Genomic DNA, 18,399 nt, shown 5'->3' on the forward strand with positions numbered 1-18,399 from the left:
TCTATTTTTTGGGTTTTAAATCCAAATGTGTGAGTCACTATGTACATTACATAAAGCGTAAATCAGAAGCACAGAAGCTAGGACACGATAGTCCGGCGTCCCATTGTGACATAGCTAGACCCTCATCCACAGGGGACGCATAGACCGAACGCACAACTAACCACAATTCCCAACCAATGCATCTCTTGGTACGCATCCTCTAATCATTTGAATCTGTTGACAGTTGGAGAAATTGCTTTTGCTGCACTGAGAATTCCAAAAGTATAAAACCCAACGGTCCAATATTCTAGAACACTGCTGTGGTTACGTGTACAAGTTTGGTACTCCGATACTTTTTGCTTTAATCAATTAATATACTTTTTTTTGTATAGCGCTTTTTACTATTTGAAATAACCAAATAAAATAACTATTTGAATAAAGAAATAACCTTGTTTTCCTTCTTTGTATTTCCTTAAAGGGCAATTCCACCACTTTTCAACGTGATACTCATTATCTCCAGCACCATATCAGTGTCTACATACACTACCAGTCAAAAGTTTGGACACACCTACTCATTCAAGGGTTTTTCTTTTTCTACAATAAAATGTAGAAATGTGCTATTTTCACATTTGTAGACATTGATATGGCTTTGGAGAGAATTAATGTGAGGTTGAAAAGTGGTAGAATTGCCCTTTAATGTGTTAACCCATCTTTTCCATAATGCAAAACGTCCATACTTAACCCAAGCCTCTTAGGGGGAAACTATTGATAAAGTCATATGTGAATTTTCCAGAATTTGTTCATCAAAATTGACAAGACATTTCGTGGAAGGGGGTCATATGAACTGGTTAGAATAGAATTGATGGACAGCAAGATCCACTACAAATTGCTCAAAAATAACAATCCTGGTCAAAAGACTCAAATTATTATATATTTCAAAATTATTGTCGTTTTAAAACCAAAACTAACCTTCTTTAGATGCAGCTGGTTTGGCCGTCTTTCTTCAGTGTCTGTGTGGCATATGTCTGGCCTCTCTATAGAAAAATAGAAAGTGGTAATACAGTGCCTTCGGAAAGTATTCAGACCCATTGACTTCTTCCACATTTTGTTATGTTACAGCCTTATTCAAAAATGTATTAAATAGATTTTTTCCTAATCAATCTACACACAATATCCTATAATGACAAAGCAAAAATTATATAAATTTATAAATAAAAAACTGAAATATCACATTTACATAAGTATTCAGACCATTTACTCCGTACTTTGTTGAAGCACATTTGGCAGTGATTACAGCCTCGAGTCTTCTTGGGTATGACACTACTTGGCACACCTGTATTTGGGGAGTTTCTCCCATTCTTCTCTGCAGATCCTCTCAAGCTTTGTTAGGTTGGATGGGGATCGCTGGTGCACAGCTATTTTCAGGGCTCTCCAGGGATGTTCGATCGGGTTCAAGTCCTGGCTCTGGTTGGGCCACTCAAGGATATTCAGAGAATTGTCCCGAAGCCACTCTTGGCTGTGTGCTTAGGATCGTTGTCCTGTTGGAAGGTGAACCTTCGCCCCAGTCTGAACTCCTGAGCACTCTGGAGCAGGTTTTCATTAAAGGTCTCTCTGTACTTCGCTCCGTTCATCTTTGCCTCGATCCTGACTAGTCTTCCAGTGCCTGCTGCTGAAAAATATCCCCACAGCATGTTGCCAACACCATGCTTCACCGTAGGGATGGTGCCAGCTTTCCTCCAGACGTGACACCTGGCATTCAGGCCAAAGAGTTTCATCTTGGTTTCATCAGACCAGAGAATCTTGGTGCCTTTTGGCAAACTCCAAGCGGGATGTCATGTGCCTTTTACTGAGGAGTGGTGTCCGTCTGGCCAGTCTACCATAAAGGCCTGATTGGTGGAGTGCTGCAGAGATGGTTGTCCTTCTGGAAGGTTCTCCCATCTCCACAGAGGAACTCTAGAGCTCTGTCAGAGTGACCATCGGGTTCTTGGTCACCTCCCTGACCAACACCCTTCTCCCCGGATTGCTCAGTTTGGCTGGGCGGCCAGCTCTAGGAAGAGTCTTGGTGGTTCCAAACTTCTTCCATTTAAGAATGATGGAGGCCACTGTGTTCTTGGGGACCTTCAATGTTGCAGACATGTTTCGGTACCCTTCCCAAGATCTGTGCCTCGACACAATTCTGTCTCGGAGCTCTAAATTTCGGAGCTCTCAATTTCTTCGACCTCATGGCTTAGTTTTTGCTCTGACATGCACTGTCAACTGTGGAACCTTATATAGACCGGTGTGTGCCTTTCCAAATCCTGTCCAATCAATTGAATTTACAACAGGTGGACTCCAATCAAGTTGTAGAAACATCTCAAGGATAATCAATGGAAACAGGATACACCTGAGCTCAATTTCGAGTCTCACAGCAAAGGCTCTGAATACTTATGTAAATAAGGTTATCTTTTTTTATCTGTTTTAAATTTGCAAACATTTCTAAATACCTGTTTTTGCTTTGTCATTATGGGGTATTGTGTGTACATTGCTGAGATGTTTTATTTATTTAATACATTTTAGAATAAGGCTGTAACATAACAAAATGTGGAAAAGTCAAGGGGTCTGAATACTTTCTGAAGACTCTGTATGAGCAGGCCATAGAGAGGTGCCTTGCCTTCTGTTGGTGTGAGTGCCCGTCTGTCTGTGTGCCCTCTCACTGGGTATCTGCGGTGGCAGGATGGGACAGCTGATTTAAACCCGTACAGATGCCTATAAAGGGAAACTATTGCAAAAGTTATATGTGGATTTTCCTGAATTTGTTTATCAAATGTGAGAAGACATTTCATGGAGGAGGATCATATGAACTGGTTAGAACAGAATTGGTGGACTGCAAGATCCACTACAATTTGGTCAAAAAGAACAATCCTGGACAAAAGACAGGTTGTTATTATAGTTTTATTGTCATACAAGTCATACATAGTTTATATTGCATTAAAGAAGCTCTTAAAACTATCAGAATAATAACAACAGTGCTATTACAAAGTATACCAACACACTAGTCCCTTTATAAAAGATACATCCATCCAAAACATAACATATTAATAAAAGAGAAATATCCTCAAATAATTGCTGGTGAAAATACAGTAGCCTATTGTAGTTACTGTCACGTCTAGCATAACACATGAACTCCACTGGAGTAAGCAATAATTTCACCATAAATTCAAATTTCACAATAAAATATCATAACTCAATAATTATCTAAATTCTTCAATACAAACAAAAAAAAGCTAATGTGATAAAACAAGTAAGAGAAATAACAATCTTCACAAAAAAGTGACTACCCTCACTTCACATATGCCAGAAATCAAATGTGCCACCATATCTGGCCATCAATGTGATGTGACAATACGAGCTCAGTAAACCCACAACAGTGGAGGAGGTTGGAAATGCATATTTCCTACATAGTGAGGGACATACAGTCCAGTGTTTCCCTCAGGTTTTACAGTGACTCCAGTAACTCTCTCTACCAGGGCCTCCAGACTGGACCTTTAACTCCTTTGTCCTGGAGCGTGGCGGTGGGACGGAAGATGGAGGAGACTGGGGAAGTGGAGCAGACCATCGGGCTGCTGCAGGATCTCTGGGCCTGGGAGGAGAGCTGCTGTTGGAGCCCCTGAAGAGGTCCAGCGGAGGTGGTGGTGGTGTCTCTCTTGGGGCTTCCAGACAGGAGCTGCAGAGACTCCCTCCAGCACTGTGAGTAACCCTCGCTGTAGTCCCTCTGAGATGGAGCCGGCTGTGGCTGCTGCTGCTGCCTCAGGAATCTCACGGTCATCTCCAGGATGTCGGCTTTCTCCAGCTTGGTATTGGGGTCCTCTTTGTGGAACTCCTTCTCCAGGATGAGCTTGAGCTGCTCTATGCAGCCGTTAATGCGATCTCGCCGCATCTTCTCCACGATGGGTTTCCTTATCTGAGGAGGCAGAGAAGAACATTTGATTAGTCGACAGTTCTAATATATGACACCAAGAAATACAGTCTAATACTGCAAAAAGCCACAATATACATGAATATACAAATTTTATTCTGTATACACACACATACATTGATTGAACCTAATACATACCTTAATGTCTTTTTCTGCGAACTTCAGATGGTGGAAAGAGGAGAAGTTAGTTAAGCAGGGAGCCATGTCTGCGTGAGAGAGTGACAGATCTGTCGGCTACTTTTCCTGGGCTGCAGAGTGTGGTCTGGGCCCTCTGAGGGATCTCTCCCCCTTTATATAGCAAGGGATTAGCATGACAAAGCCATGTGGCCCAGGCCCAGCTGGGGTTCCCACACTACTGAGACCACAGGGCTGCCCATCGCAACAATAGGAGAAACATCAATAACTTGATGGGTAATGGGGTAGTAGAGGCAATACAGGGATGTTTCCCAAGATAAGCAGCAACTATTGATTAATAATACATTAATACATTATACATGCAATTAACATTCCAACATAATGACAGGTAAAAACAAGTGAAACGGAGACACACTTCTGAAGGGAAGAGTCCTCTTCAAAGAGACTAATTTAGACCATAAAGAAAATATCTAAATTTAGACCATAAAGAAAATATCTAATTTAGACCATAAAGAAAATATCTAAATTTAGACCATAAAGAAAATATCTAAATTTAGACCATAAAGAAAATATCTAAATTTAGACCATAAAGAAAATATCTAAATTTAGACCATAAAGAAAATATCTAAGTAGTTTCAGTTCATTAAATGTTCTAGTTGACGTCCTGAGAACCCTTTCATCTAACACAATCAAGCCAGTATAGAATTCACAAATAAAATTAATCTTTAGAGTTTTCTTTCTCCAAGCAATATTCATCATAATTAACCAAAAATGAGTTTAATTGTTGCATAGTTTCGACAAAAGACATAAAATTCGGATACAATTCATTTTATTTAAGCAGCCAATAGTGCAATAGAGTGTTTACAACACTTTTTAAAGTTAGTGGCATAATAACCAGTAGGCTAGTATTGTTATGAAGTGATACTAATGCTAAATGATGCTAATGTCTGATACAGAAGACAATCACATAGCACAGGCTGTCGCTGTGTTGAAATGTGGGGATCACACACACTTATGTATACTTCAGACTTTTCTCACACATCCAGCGGTATGCGGAGGGAGGAGGTTGTGTGCCCACACACACACCACACTGTCCTCACACTAACCCCTCACACACACTCCGTCCAGACAAGCAGTCTCCCCACTGACAGACAGTTGAGTCATTGAACCATTGTGTTATCTGTTGTCTGTATATCTGTTCTCATTGGCTGTTGAGTGTGGGAAAGCTCAAGACAACTCATGCCCACGCGTGGATTTATTGCACCCAGGAAAGGTTCATTCAAGAATGCATTATCTCACAGCAACAGTTTATTTTTCCAACTGGAAGTAGCCCTATGACTGAAGAGTTATTATATCTCCTGGAGGTAAATATTATGGCATTGAATACAAAGAAGAGACACTACAGTGTAACACTGTAACTAATAAGCTAAATGGTTACTTTCCCAAGAAAAATCCCAGAATTTCTATCTATGATCTTTGATGGACTATGTGCTGCTGGGCCAGGGTTGGGAGACTGGGGACAATGCCACAGTCACTGGCACTGTGCCATGGTTGTGGTTCAGGCAGCGCAAAGGTCACAGATGTGTGGCCTGGCCTGTGGGTGCTGTGAGGAGAACTCTCTCCCCCTAGTTTCCCACCAGTCACCAGCACTGGGGTAGATGAGCTACAAAAGCCAGGCCGCTCCCCCAATGCACCATTGGGAATGTTAATTGATCCTTTGTCACATGACAAACAGAAACCCTATGTCACAGGCCATCTGGAAAAAATCTAGTTAATGGGGCCTTGCACATCGACAAAGAGCTACATGATTGCCCTGTCTTTTTCTTCCACTTTGGCCTGGATGAACATTGAACGTTTTCCATGAAGGCAGTTAGAGCTACTCATAAATGGGAATTTGTCAACTTCATCTATACAAAAATGATTTACCTGTTAGCTAGACATTCCCTTTCAGGCTAGCCGTGAGTTGCCCACATTGACAGTGTGGTGACGAGACAGTTTTGGCTAGCCTTTGTCCGTGGCTCTTTAAGTGTGTGTGAACAGTGACCCACCCACAGACTCAATTCCTGCCATACACTCTGGACTGCCAGGCCTGTGGAGGAGTAAGGCAGGTTCCCATCAGCCCTGTGCCTTTGGGAGTGTGCTAGCTCCTGTTTCCCACACTCTCTGTCTATTCACTGGCCTCAATAAGGGGACAATAGAAGTGTGTCTTGTTACACATCACATTAGCCACGGTGTTTGATCTCTGGTTGGAGGGAGAGAGGGGGCCATAGCCACCACCAGACCATCTGCAGGACTAACCCTGAGAAACTTCAGCCATGCCACTGGGGGGCGGGGGGGGGGTGAAATACATGTGACTCAGCTAGTCATTGCCTAGACTGACAACCATGATTAGTTTATTATTTGTATCTGGTGTGTAAGCAAAGAGGTTGGAACAAAAACTTGACAAAAATAGTTAAAATATTGAAGTTTAAGGTCATCAAAGTTTACTCTTCTTAAGAACTATATAGATGTTCAAGTTGGTGACTCACTTTTTGCCACTACTCTGCACTGTTGTTCCATTATTACAATGATCCTAAATGTACTGCTAAAGATCAGGACATACTATATATCATACGATATTAATCACACTCCTTAATCCATAGTGTGATTAATTGGTGTGACAGAACCAGTTAAAAAGAATAGGTTATGTTCTATATGAGTGAAGTATAGGCATATATCGTAGATAGGATATACATTTAGACAGGTGTCCTCAGTAATGTGGTGTTCTTGATGGGAGCCCTTCATAGTTATGGACATGCATTCCTCTGACAAAAAGTCATTATTTTAGGCACAGATTTTGTCCAACCGCAAATCAACAATAGGTTTCAAGGTTTGGGTTTGTCAACCAGGAACCAATATCGATCTGACATCTCTGGGCAGTGGGATAGGTGCTCCTCACAATCTAGATTTAGGTTTGTGAATATAGTCAATCAATATACTTACTAGATAGTATATTGTCGTCTTTATAAATTTGTGGATGAAAAAGTTAGCCATACTACTGATGTCATCAGAATGGATGTGGGTGGTGAACTTTATGCAGATATGAGTCAATACAACAGAGAAAATAGAACCAAAAATGTAAATGTTGAGAAACTTCAATTGAAGTTAATTTATTTTCAAAAGCTTTATGACATGTCACTCCAAATAAGTGTCATTTAAATCAATAAAGGTGAACAAACAAACTTACACAAACTCGTGTTGAATACACAAAATCTCTTTATGAATGGTGTCTCTTCGAAGTTAGAATGAACATTTTAGCATTTTCCTTCAACATTGAATATTTGCATTATTAATAACACATTTTACATAATCATGACATGATGTACATTTAAAGTAGATTCATTGGATCCATTTGTAGTATAAAATTCATACATCACCAAATTGATACATTGTATCATTGTGACAATTCATTATAAATATAATTTTTTTAAATGCTAAACAAAAAACAGGTGTCACAGACACTAAAAAAACTGTAGCAACCCATTATGGGTTAGACATACAATAAAAGTATGTTATTGCATAATACTTTCAGAGTTATCGTCCTCAGACAAGAACATGCATAATAGCAACACTGTTAATTCAGTGTACATTTTCATATACAGAGTATGTATCCAAACCAATCTGAATCATTTCATAGAACCCTTCCTTTCAAAGGAATACTGGCAAAATATGCCCTTGCTTCATCTGGATGAAGACTATCGACGTAGCATCTCTTGCCAAATGCAAAAGAATTAGCCCTCCGTCACTCCGAACACCACTGTCCATGCCTGTCATAATATAGACTGGCCTGTCCAATTCCGTTTGTCTGACATGAAAAAGTCTGAAGCATTGCTCTACCAGGGCCTCCAGAGTGGATGGGAGACGGGGCTCATCACACCCTTGGTGGTGGCCTGGTGGACTGGGGAGCCCGGCGGGGAGAAGGACTTGGGAGCCTGACTGTGTTGGCTGGATTTCTGCAGGCTCTGGAAGTGGCTCAGCAGCGAGCTGTAGGACTGTGTCTTCACCTCACACTGAGACAGGAAGCTGACCGCGTCCTGCACACAGCGAGAGTAGCCCTCATTGGCTGCTGCAGTGGAGGAACTTCCTGCCTGCTGCTGGCGGCTCAGGAAATAGACAGTCATCTCCAAGATGTCGGCCTTCTCCTGCTTGGAGTCGGGCTGCTGGCGGAGGAACTCGGGACCCAAGAGGGACTTGAGCTGCTCGATGCTGGTGTTGATGCGATCCCTACGCATCTTCTCCACCACTGGCTTCCTTATCTGCACAAAGAGAAAACAAGGAACAATTTAGTCAACTTGTTCTGCCCTGTACTAGTATCAACAGCAATAGAATAAGAATAACATGTATTTATGTATTCAAAGACTTAAAAGCATTTGTTTACCTTAGTAAGTGAGAGGTGCTGCTTAGGGTTAGTCATCTGTCTAATCATAGTTGGTGCCAATGGATATAGCAGTAGTAGTTCTGTTGAGCTGAAGTCTCAGTAAAGAGCCAATTGGATATGTGCTGTCTTCCCTCTGGTTCTCCCTCCTATTTATACTCTTAAATCTCCATATGAATGTGTGGGTCTTGGGCTTGTTGGAGTTTCTCACAGTCCGGAGCCAATGAGAGGGCTGGGAAGGGCATTGATAGATGCTGGGCTGCCACATGCTCAATGAAGTGTTTATTGCTGAGGGGACAAAGAGTGTGCCTCCAGGGAGCAGGTGGAGGGATGGGGAGGGAGAGGGATGGGTGGGATGGAGGAACAGGCAGGGAGAGGGAGTGGAGGGGGGCGGACATGGCGCCGCGTTGTGGATCTGGGAAAGTGGTGACCCCAGAGGAAGGAGTGTGCTCGTCTCTTGCCAGGATCACAGAATAAAGGGTGAGCACAAAGTGTTTTGGCACAGGGCACACGTGGGTGTGAGACTGAGATAGGACTGTGAGTCAAATAGCTCATGGGGCTACTGTGTGTCCACTAGCTTAATCAAACAGGTTGCTTTCAATAGCCTAACTTCATATCCATGAGGATCTGTTCATACCCTTGGATCTTTGGTGCCATGTCATGTAAAGATGTACTAATGGGGTGATGATTGGGCAACATTACGTTTTAAGTTTGACTTTGGTGTGATCTGTATATTTGTCAGGTAGTAGATTTATGTGTTATAAACATTGCACAGTTGTAACTGCCATGAATAGTCTGCATTGTAACCCAGTATATATCCATAATTGAGTTTTGTAAACTAACACATTTAGATTGCCAGCGTTGCTACAGCACACACCTGCTTGCCCTGCCTGTGTCCCAGTCACACGCTCCCCCTTCCTGCCCCAGTGGAACGTGAGAGCCGCCGTGCTCCTGTGCTTCCCACACTTCAGTGTTAATGACACTGGGGCGAACACACAAAGGAAGTGTGCCCCGTCAAACAAAGCTCGAGTGACCAGGGCCCCCCTCCTCCCTACTGCCCATGCACAGTGCAGTCAACAAGGCTCTCACAGGGATCTCACAGGAACACCATCTGGACAGATAGGACACTTAGGACACACCCAGTGGACCATGTGAGACCTGCTCTGTGAGAAACAGGGAGATGAAATAGAACGAGTGAGAAAGTAAGAGAAGGAAATAAAATAAAAAGTCAAACTTCAAAGTCTTTTAGATATTATGATGACTATTTGACTAATACATGAAAATGTATGATTTTATATTATAAACTGGGTGTTTCGAGCTCTGAATGCTGATAGGCTGACAGCCATGGCATACCATGGGTATGACAAAACATTTATTTTTACTGCTCCAATTATGTTGGTAACCAGTTTATAATAGCAAAAAGGCACATCGGGGGGTTGTGATATATGGCCAATAGACCACGGCTAAGGGCTGTATCCAGGCACTCCGCATTGTGTTGTGCATAAGAACAGCCCTTAACCATGGTATATTGGCCATATACCAAACCCCCTTGGGCCTTATTGCTTAATTATACTCTTACCACCAAATCAAATAGTCAATACGAATTACTAATATCAATTTTAGCAATACCATTTTTTAAAGGGCACCTCCAACCTGTTCATTTGGATCAGGGCCATTGGATTTAATTAATTCATGCATTTCTTATTGCCACATGAGATACACAGAGTCATCCTCATTTCAAAGCAGGCAAAACACAAAGATCTTACAGCACATCCAACATGACAGAGCTCTACGCTGACCTTTTTTACAAGAAGCACGTGTGCGCCTAAGTTGAAAACTATTGGCGCACACAAATAAACTTAGGAGCACAATGAAAAATATTTGAGGTAATGAAGCTAGAATTGTGAATTTAAATTCCAGGTCGTACAGCGAAATATTTAAGCGCATATGTGAGTAAAATGGTCGCACTGTAGAGCCCTGCATGAAGGACCGACAGACCCGGTAAAGACCACATTAAATGGACCTGGATATTAAACTGATGATGTTTATCAATTAATCTTATGGGAGGTATATACTCTTGGATTATTTAACATATGTTTCCATTCTTTGTTCCCACAGTGGTAAAGAGAGAAAGTGCACTGACAGGGTGGAGAAACTTTACACGGTGCTCAAGAGCCAACGCCACAACGGGGTCTCCAGCACAGACGTGTGGGACAAGACTGTCTCTTTCTCAGTCAAGAGTGCCCTGCTCTTCCACAATGGCTACTCAAAGTACTCCAGAGATACTCTACGACTGTCTCCATTACCTGCTGAAGATGTTGCCCCACTGTTTATCCAGTTAGGATCTCCATGGAAACACCAGAACCAGCAATGGGACTGAGCATAGTAACATTGAGCAGTTCTTGTAGCCTATGCAAAGTTACTCTCACACCAAATCCATTTTTATCGTTGGAAGAACTAAAGATGTGGACTATGTCAATTGTTGTGGACTGTTTTGCAACTGAAATGATTGGGATATATTTTTTTTACGATAAAATTATGAATATATTTTTTCCAGAGACTATTATTGATAAAGTGATTGACTTTTAATCTATGGTATTTTGTAAAAATAGAGTTTAGTCTCTATACTGTATGTATATGCTGTCCTGACTGTGATATTCTTTGGTCAATAAAATGTGCATTGTAGGACCTAAGAAAAGCATGAATTGCTTTAGTATTCCTTGCAGAGATGTTCATTGAAGACTAGTCTCTGAAAAAAAAGAGTTGAAACTGAAAGCCATATTCCTGCATATGTAACCGATGTGAAATGGCTAGTTAGTTAGCGGTGGTGCGCGCTAATAGCGTTTCAATCAGTGACGTCACTCGCTCTGAGACCTGAAGTGGTTGTTCCCCATGCGTTGCAAGAGCCGCGGCTTTTGTGGCGCGATGGGTAACGATGCTTCGTGGGTGTCAGTTGTTGATGTGTGCAAGGGTCCCTGGTTCGTGCTCAGGTTGGGACGAAGAGGGGGACGGAACCTACACTGTTACACATACAAAAGGAACAATATTGTTTTTTATGCGTATGCTTATGTTGAAATAAGTATAGTATAGGCCAAGGGCGCAACTTTGGTTTTAGAAGTGGGGGGGGGGGCAAAAAAATAAGTTTTTATCCAGTCGGATAAACACTCCAAACAGCCTACCCGACCGCTCGGAGGCGTCCAGGTGGTCCTAAAACACATCGTTGCCTTGTTTGGTATCACATTCCAATGATAAAACCGTGGGGGTCAAAAATGCAATTTCATAATGTGGGGGGGACATGTCCCCCCTTCCCCAGTGAAAGCTTCGCCCCTGGTATAGGCTACAGTAGAGCCTCATGGCAGGCTAGATCACGAGTGAAATTATATTTTTGATATGCAATGTAACATTGATTGTAAAGAAAACGGATGTCTGCTTTTTTTGTTCATACTCGGTCATTTCTTCTCGATTGCCGCCCCCATAGAGAAGTACATTTACAAAATTCCTAAAACGATACTTTTGTTATCACCTTTGTGCCAAAAATATCAATATTTTTTCCATTAATTGTCTTTGATGGTTATTCTTTTTTTATCAATCACAGCCAAAGTTATTAACGTTTTATATTCATGCTGTTACATGGACGAGATTGGCTCACATGCACACGCAGAAGGAATGGAAAAGTGGAATCACTCATGCACTCTCGTCCAGTACTTGCGCTTAGTGATCTAATATCACACAGTCTCAAGTGAGCGTAATTTGTTATCGTGGCTAAATTATCATAACTGTTTGTGGCTAGACAAGCTAGCTAATTGAGTGTCTTGATAATGGCAATCTGGCCAGCTAATGTTAAGTTATGTGCACAGCCGCTAGGTTAATTTTATTCTCTAGCTAGCATGAATGCTAGCTAGCGGTTTCCACTAGATAGCACAGCCACAAAGTCAAAATGGTCTGTCGTAAAAAATGTAGAATATAGGCAGGGTTTATAACTTTGTGGTAGCTGTGGGGCGGCAGCGGAGCCTAGTGGTTAGAGCGTTGGACAGGATTGAATCCCCGAGCTGACAAGGTACAAATCTGTCGTTCAAATCCAAATCAAATTTATTTGTCAGATACACATGGTTAGCAGGCGTTAATGCAAGTGTAGTGAAATGCTTGTGCTTCTAGTTCCGACCATGCAGTAATATCTAACAAGTAATCTACCAATTCCACAACAACTACCTTGTACACACAAGTGTAAAGGAATGAATACGAATATGTACATAAAAATATATAAATGAGTGATGGCCAAACGGCATAGGCAAGATGTAATAGATGGTATGGAGTACAGTATATACATATGAGATGAGTATTGTAGGGTATGAAAACATATAAAGCAGCATTGTTTAAGGTGGCTAGTGATACATTATATCAGGATGGCAAGATGTAATAGATGGTATGGAGTACAGTATATACATATGAGATGAGTAATGTAGGTTATGAAAACATAAAGCGGCATTGTTTAAAGTGGCTAGTGATACATCTAATTACATCAAGATGGCAAGATGCAGTAGATGGTATGACGTACAGTATATACATATGAGATGAATAAAGTAGGTTATGTAAACATGATCTAATATAAATAATATAAAGTGGCAAGTGATACATTTATTACATCAATTTTCCCATTATTAAAGTGGCTTGAGTTGAGTCGGTATGTTGGCAGCAGCCACTCAATGTTAGTGATGGCTGTTTAACAGTCTGATGGCCTTGAGATAGTAGTTGTTTTTCAGTCTCTCGGTTCCAGCTTTGATGCACCTGTACTGACCTCACCTTCTGGATGTTAGCGGAGTGAACAGGCAGTGGCTCGGGTGGTTGCTGTCCTTGATGATCTTTTTGGCCTTCCTGTGACATCGGGTGGTGTAGGTGTCCTGGAGGGCAGGTAGTTTGCACCCAGTGATGCATTGTGCAGACCTCACTACCCTCTGGAGAGCCTTCCGGTGATACAGCCCGACAGGATGCTCTCGATTGTGCATCTGTAAAAGTTTGTGAGTGTTTTTGGTGACAAGCCGAATTTCTTCAGCCTCCTGAGGTTGAAGAGGCGCTGCTGCGCCTTCTTCACCACGCTGCCTGTGTGGGTGGACCATTTCAGTTGGTCCGTGATGTGTACGCCGAGGAACTTAAAACTCTCCACCCTCTCCACTACTGTCCCGTCAATGTGGATAGGTGGCTGCTCCCTCTGCTGTTTCCTGAAGTCCACGATCATCTCCGTTGTTTTGTTGACATTGAGTGTGAGGTTATTTTGCTGACACCACACTCCGAGGTCCCTCACCTCCTCCCTGTAGGCCGTCTCGTCGTTGTTGGTAATCAAGCCTACCACTGTAGTGTCGTCTGCAAACTTGATGATTGAGTTGGATGCGTGCATGGCCACGCAGTCGTGAGTGAACAGGGAGTACAGAAGAGGGCTGAAAACGCACCCTTGTGGGGACCCAGTGTTGAGGATCAGCGGGGTGGAGATGTTGTTACCTACCCTCACCACCTGGGGATGGCCCGTCAGGAAGTCCAGGACCCAGTTGCACAGGGCGGGGTCGAGACACAGGGTCTCGAGCTTAATGATGAGTTTGGAGGGTACTATGGTGTTAAATGCTGAGCTGTAATCGATGAACAGCATTCTTACATAGGTATTCCTCTTGTCCAGATGGGTTAGGGCAGTGTGCAGTGTGATGGCGATTGCATCGTCTGTGGACCTATTGGTTCGGTAAGCAAATTAGGGTGTCAGGTAGGGTGGAAGTGATATGGTCCTTGACTAGTCTCTCAAAGCACTTCATGATGACGGAAGTGAGTGCTACAGGGCGGTAGTCATTTAGCTCAGTTACCTTAGCTTTCTTGGGAACAGGAACAATGGTGGCCCTCTTGAAGCATGTGGGGACAGCAGACTGGGATAAGGATTGATTGAATGTGTCTGTAAACACATCAGCCAGCTGGTCTGCGCATGCTCTGAGGACGCGGCCGGGGATGCCGTATGGACCTGCAGCCTTGCGAGGGTTAACACGTTTAAATGTTTTACTCACGTTGGCTGCAGTGAAGGAGAGCCCGCAGGTTTTGGTAGCGGGCCGTGTTAGTGGCACTGTATTGTCCTCAGAGCGAGCAAAAAACTTGTTTAGTCTGTCTGGGCATCATGATCCGCGACGGGGCTGATTTTTCCTTTCTATTCCGTGATTGACTGTAGACCCTGCCACATACCTCTCGTGTCTGAGCCGTTGAATTGCGACTCCACTTTGTCTCTGTACTGACGCTTAGCTTGTTTGATTGCCTTGCGGAGGGAATAGCTATACTGTTTATATTCAGTCATGTTTCCGGTCACTTTGCCCTGATTAAAAGCAGTGGTTTGCGTGAATGCTGCCATCAATCCACGGTTTCTGGTTGGGGAATGTTTTAATAGACGCTGTTGGTACGACATCACCGATGCACTTGTTAATTAACTCGCACACCGAGTCAGCGTATTCGTCAATGTTGTTGTTCGCAGCAATGCGGAACATATCCCAGTCCACGTGATCGAAGCAATCTTGAAGCGTGGAATCTGATTGGTCGGACCAGCGTTGAACAGACCTGAGGGCATGAGCTTCCTGTTTTAGCTTCTGTCTATAGGCTGGGAGCAACAAAATGGAGTCGTGGTCAGCTTTTCCAAAGGGGGGGCGGGGGAGGGCCTTATATGCATCGCGGAAGTTAGAATAACAGTGGTCTAGGGTTTGGCCGCCCTGGTAGCACAACCGATATGCTGATAGAATTTGGGGAGCCTTGTTCTGCCCCTGAACAAGGAAGTTAACCCACTGTTCCTAGGCCGTCATTGAAAATAAGAATTTGTTCTTAACTGACTTGCCTAGTTAAATAAAGGTAAAAAATAAAAACTAGTGATCACCCTACTAGATAACTAGCTAACATTACTGTACTTGCTATTGTGTGACTCTGAAAAAGAGTGTGTGTAAATGGTTAGCTGGCTATTTACTTATAGGCTACTAGCTAGTCATGTAATGATGTTTGATTGATGGTGGGGAGGGGGGCTGAAAGTTGGACTTTCTAAGTCTGTGTTTACTGTTTCTGTTTCTCATTCCAAACAGCCTACCAGTTTATGAATCTGGAGACACTGGAGGTGTTTGGGGTGGAGAGGACAGTGGACTCAGTGGAGGACATCCCTGCCACTTGGCAGTAAGGGTTTGATTAATCTCGCCCGGACGCCCGTGTAGCTCCGGCTGAAAGCTGATTGCATTTGATTTGAAACCGGGCTGCATCCCGGGCGTGAGCCAACAGCCCAGCTCTGACCGACGGCGAAGTCAGCTCAAAATTCTTTGATTGCTTTTGATAAAAACAATTTATCTGCCTTCCCAATGAAAAATAGTTTGAAAAGTCAAACATATATTTACATAAAATAGATGTATGTTTCTGAATGATGCACCATGCTGCTTTGTTGACAACATGACTGAGCGGCGCAGATTACTGTTCCAATTGAGAAGGGCGCTCTTCCCTCACCGCTTTTTACCGTTCACGTCACTGACCATAGCTGGGTGCACCGCAGCTCAGGTTAATAGAACTCCCTCAGTGTTGGCACTGCTACTTCCTACCTGATGGGTAAGAGGACATCACACACAGAATTAGGAGTCTTCCCCTATTTACATGTTTGGGTGTATGTGTGTCAGAGGTGAGGGATGATAAGCCAGTGTTTGTGAAGATGCGTCTGGTGTGTTAGGAGTTGTGGATGCACTCCAATTTCCTGAACAGAAAGGTGACATTAAGTCTTTCTCTACACCCTAACCATTACCCCCTACTGTCACCCTGGCCTAGTCCCTTACTTTCAAACCAATAACCCATAAGTTTCCAACATGACCTGGTGTGTGTGTGTGTGTGTGTGTGTGTGTGTGTGTGTGTGTGTGTGTGTGTGTGTGTGTGTGTGTGTGTGTGTGTGTGTGTGTGTGTGTGTGTGTGTGTGTGTGTGTGTGTGTGTGTGTGTGTGTGTGTGTGTGTGTGTGTGTGTGTGTGTGTGTTACAGGAGGAGTTGAAGGGGGAGCATGCCTCGTACCTGTGGCAGCACCCGGATTTCCGCTCCATGATGGCCGACTTCTTGCAGTTCCTGTTACCACAAAAACCAAGCGACGTAATCTCGTTCGCCTGTGAAGACTTCTCCCCTGGGGGGCCTCTTCAACACCTCTTCACCTTGAGGACATACTGTGGCTTCCTCTCAAAGGCCCTTTAGTGAGGACAATACTATTCTGGTTAGCAGTTGTCACTAGTATGTACAGTGGCCCTCGAGCTCTAGAGTATTGTTTTTACATTTTGTAATACTGTTTTTACTGTCTACTGTTTTTGTTTGCATGAAACATTCCAATCAACTCATGCTCATCTGACTCAAAAAGTAAGGCTATTGTATAACTTTGCTGCCCAGATTGCCTAGGAATGTAACAGCCTTTGAATAATACAATTATATGTGTATTAATACTCCAGACAATCTTGCAAGGCAGACTAAAGGCGTCCCCATGCTTAATAGCTGAAACAGTTCAGCAGAGTTTGTAAATATACTGCTCAAAAAAATAAAGGGAACACTTAAACAACACAATGTAACTCCAAGTCAATCACACTTCTGTGAAATCAAACTGTCCACTTAGGAAGCAACACTGATTGACAATAAATTTCACATGCTGTTGTGCAAATGGAATAGACAACAGGTGGAAATTATAGGCAATAAGCAAGACACCCCCAATAAAGGAGTGGTTCTGCAGGTGGAGACCACAGACCACTTCTCAGTTCCTATGCTTCCTGGCTGATGTTTTGGTCACTTTTGAATGCTGGCGGTGGTTTCACTCTAGTGGTAGCATGAGACGGAGTCTACAACCCACACAAGTGGCTCAGGTAGTGCAGCTCATCCAGGATGGCACATCAATGCGAGCTGTGGCAAGAAGGTTTGCTGTGTCTGTCAGCGTAGTGTCCAGAGCATGGAGGCGCTACCAGGAGACAGGCCAGTACATCAGGAGACGTGGAGGAGGCCGTAGGAGGGCAACAACCCAGCAGCAGGACCGCTACCTCCGCCTTTGTGCAAGGAGGAGCAGGAGGAGCACTGCCAGAGCCCTGCAAAATGACCTCCAGCAGGCCACAAATGTGCATGTGTCTGCTCAAACGGTCAGAAACAGACTCCATGAGGGCCCGACGTCCACAGGTGGGGGTTGTGCTTACAGCCCAACACCATGCAGGACGTTTGGCATTTGCCAGAGAACACCAAGATTGGCAAATTCGCCACTGGCGCCCTGTGCTCTTCACAGATGAAAGCAGGTTCACACTGAGCACGTGACAGACGTGACAGAGTCTGGAGATGCCGTGGAGAACGTTCTGCTGCCTGCAACATCCTCCAGCATGACCGGTTTGGCGGTGGGTCAGTCATGGTGTGGGGTGGAATTTCTTTGGGGGGCCGCACAGCCCTCCATGTGCTCGCCAGAGGTAGCCTGACTGCCATTAGGTACCGAGATGAGCTCCTCAGACCCCTTGTGAGACCATATGCTGGTGCGGTTGGCCCTGGGTTCCTCCTAATGCAAGACAATGCTAGACCTCATGTGGCTGGAGTGTGTCAGCAGTTCCTGCAAGAGGAAGGCATTGACGCTGTGGACTGGCCCGCCCGTTCCCCAAACCTGAATCCAATTGAGCACATCTGGGACATCATGTCTCGCTCCATCCACCAACGCCACGTTGCACCACAGACTGTCCAGGAGTTGGCGAATGCTTTAGTCCAGGTCTGGGAGGAGATCCCTCAGGAGACCATCCGCCACCTCATCAGGAGCATGCCCAGGCGTTGTAGGGAGGTCGTCATACAGGCACGTGGAGGCCACACACACTACTGAGCCTCATTTTGACTTGTTTTAAGGACATTACATCAAAGTTGGATCAGACTGTAGTGTGGTTTTCCACT

At 43.7% G+C, this 18,399-nt stretch overlaps 2 protein-coding genes across 2 annotated transcripts; both read right to left on the bottom strand.

Moving 5' to 3' along the window:
- Positions 1-2,892: 2,892 nt before the first annotated feature.
- On the bottom strand, positions 2,893-4,201 carry LOC106566929 (transcription factor HES-5). The gene is made up of 2 exons (XM_014135530.1): positions 4,073-4,201; positions 2,893-3,919 (listed from the first exon to the last, which is right to left on the bottom strand). Exons 1-2 carry the CDS (start codon positions 4,136-4,138, stop codon positions 3,479-3,481), a joined length of 507 nt encoding a protein of 168 aa, XP_013991005.1. The 5' UTR covers positions 4,139-4,201; the 3' UTR covers positions 2,893-3,478.
- Positions 4,202-7,584: 3,383 nt separating this feature from the next.
- Positions 7,585-8,613, bottom strand: LOC106566807 (transcription factor HES-5). Its single transcript, XM_014135222.3, has 2 exons — positions 8,487-8,613; positions 7,585-8,364 (listed from the first exon to the last, which is right to left on the bottom strand). Exons 1-2 carry the CDS (start codon positions 8,532-8,534, stop codon positions 7,942-7,944), a joined length of 471 nt encoding a protein of 156 aa, XP_013990697.1. The 5' UTR covers positions 8,535-8,613; the 3' UTR covers positions 7,585-7,941.
- Positions 8,614-18,399: the final 9,786 nt, after the last annotated feature.

This window comes from Salmo salar, chromosome 13, assembly GCF_965601325.2.
Source record: "Salmo salar chromosome 13, fSalSal1, whole genome shotgun sequence".
Taxonomy (NCBI): Eukaryota; Metazoa; Chordata; class Actinopteri; order Salmoniformes; family Salmonidae; genus Salmo; species Salmo salar.

Coding starts and splice junctions, on each gene's coding strand:
- LOC106566929 (XM_014135530.1), bottom strand. CDS start 4,138: ATGGCTCCCTGCTTAACTAACTTCTCCTCTTTCCACCATCTGAAGTTC. Junction 3,920..4,072: donor TCGCAGAAAAAGACATTAAG/GTATGTATTAGG, acceptor CTGCCTCCTCAG/ATAAGGAAACCCATCGTGGA.
- LOC106566807 (XM_014135222.3), bottom strand. CDS start 8,534: ATGATTAGACAGATGACTAACCCTAAGCAGCACCTCTCACTTACTAAG. Junction 8,365..8,486: donor AGCACCTCTCACTTACTAAG/GTAAACAAATGC, acceptor CTCTTTGTGCAG/ATAAGGAAGCCAGTGGTGGA.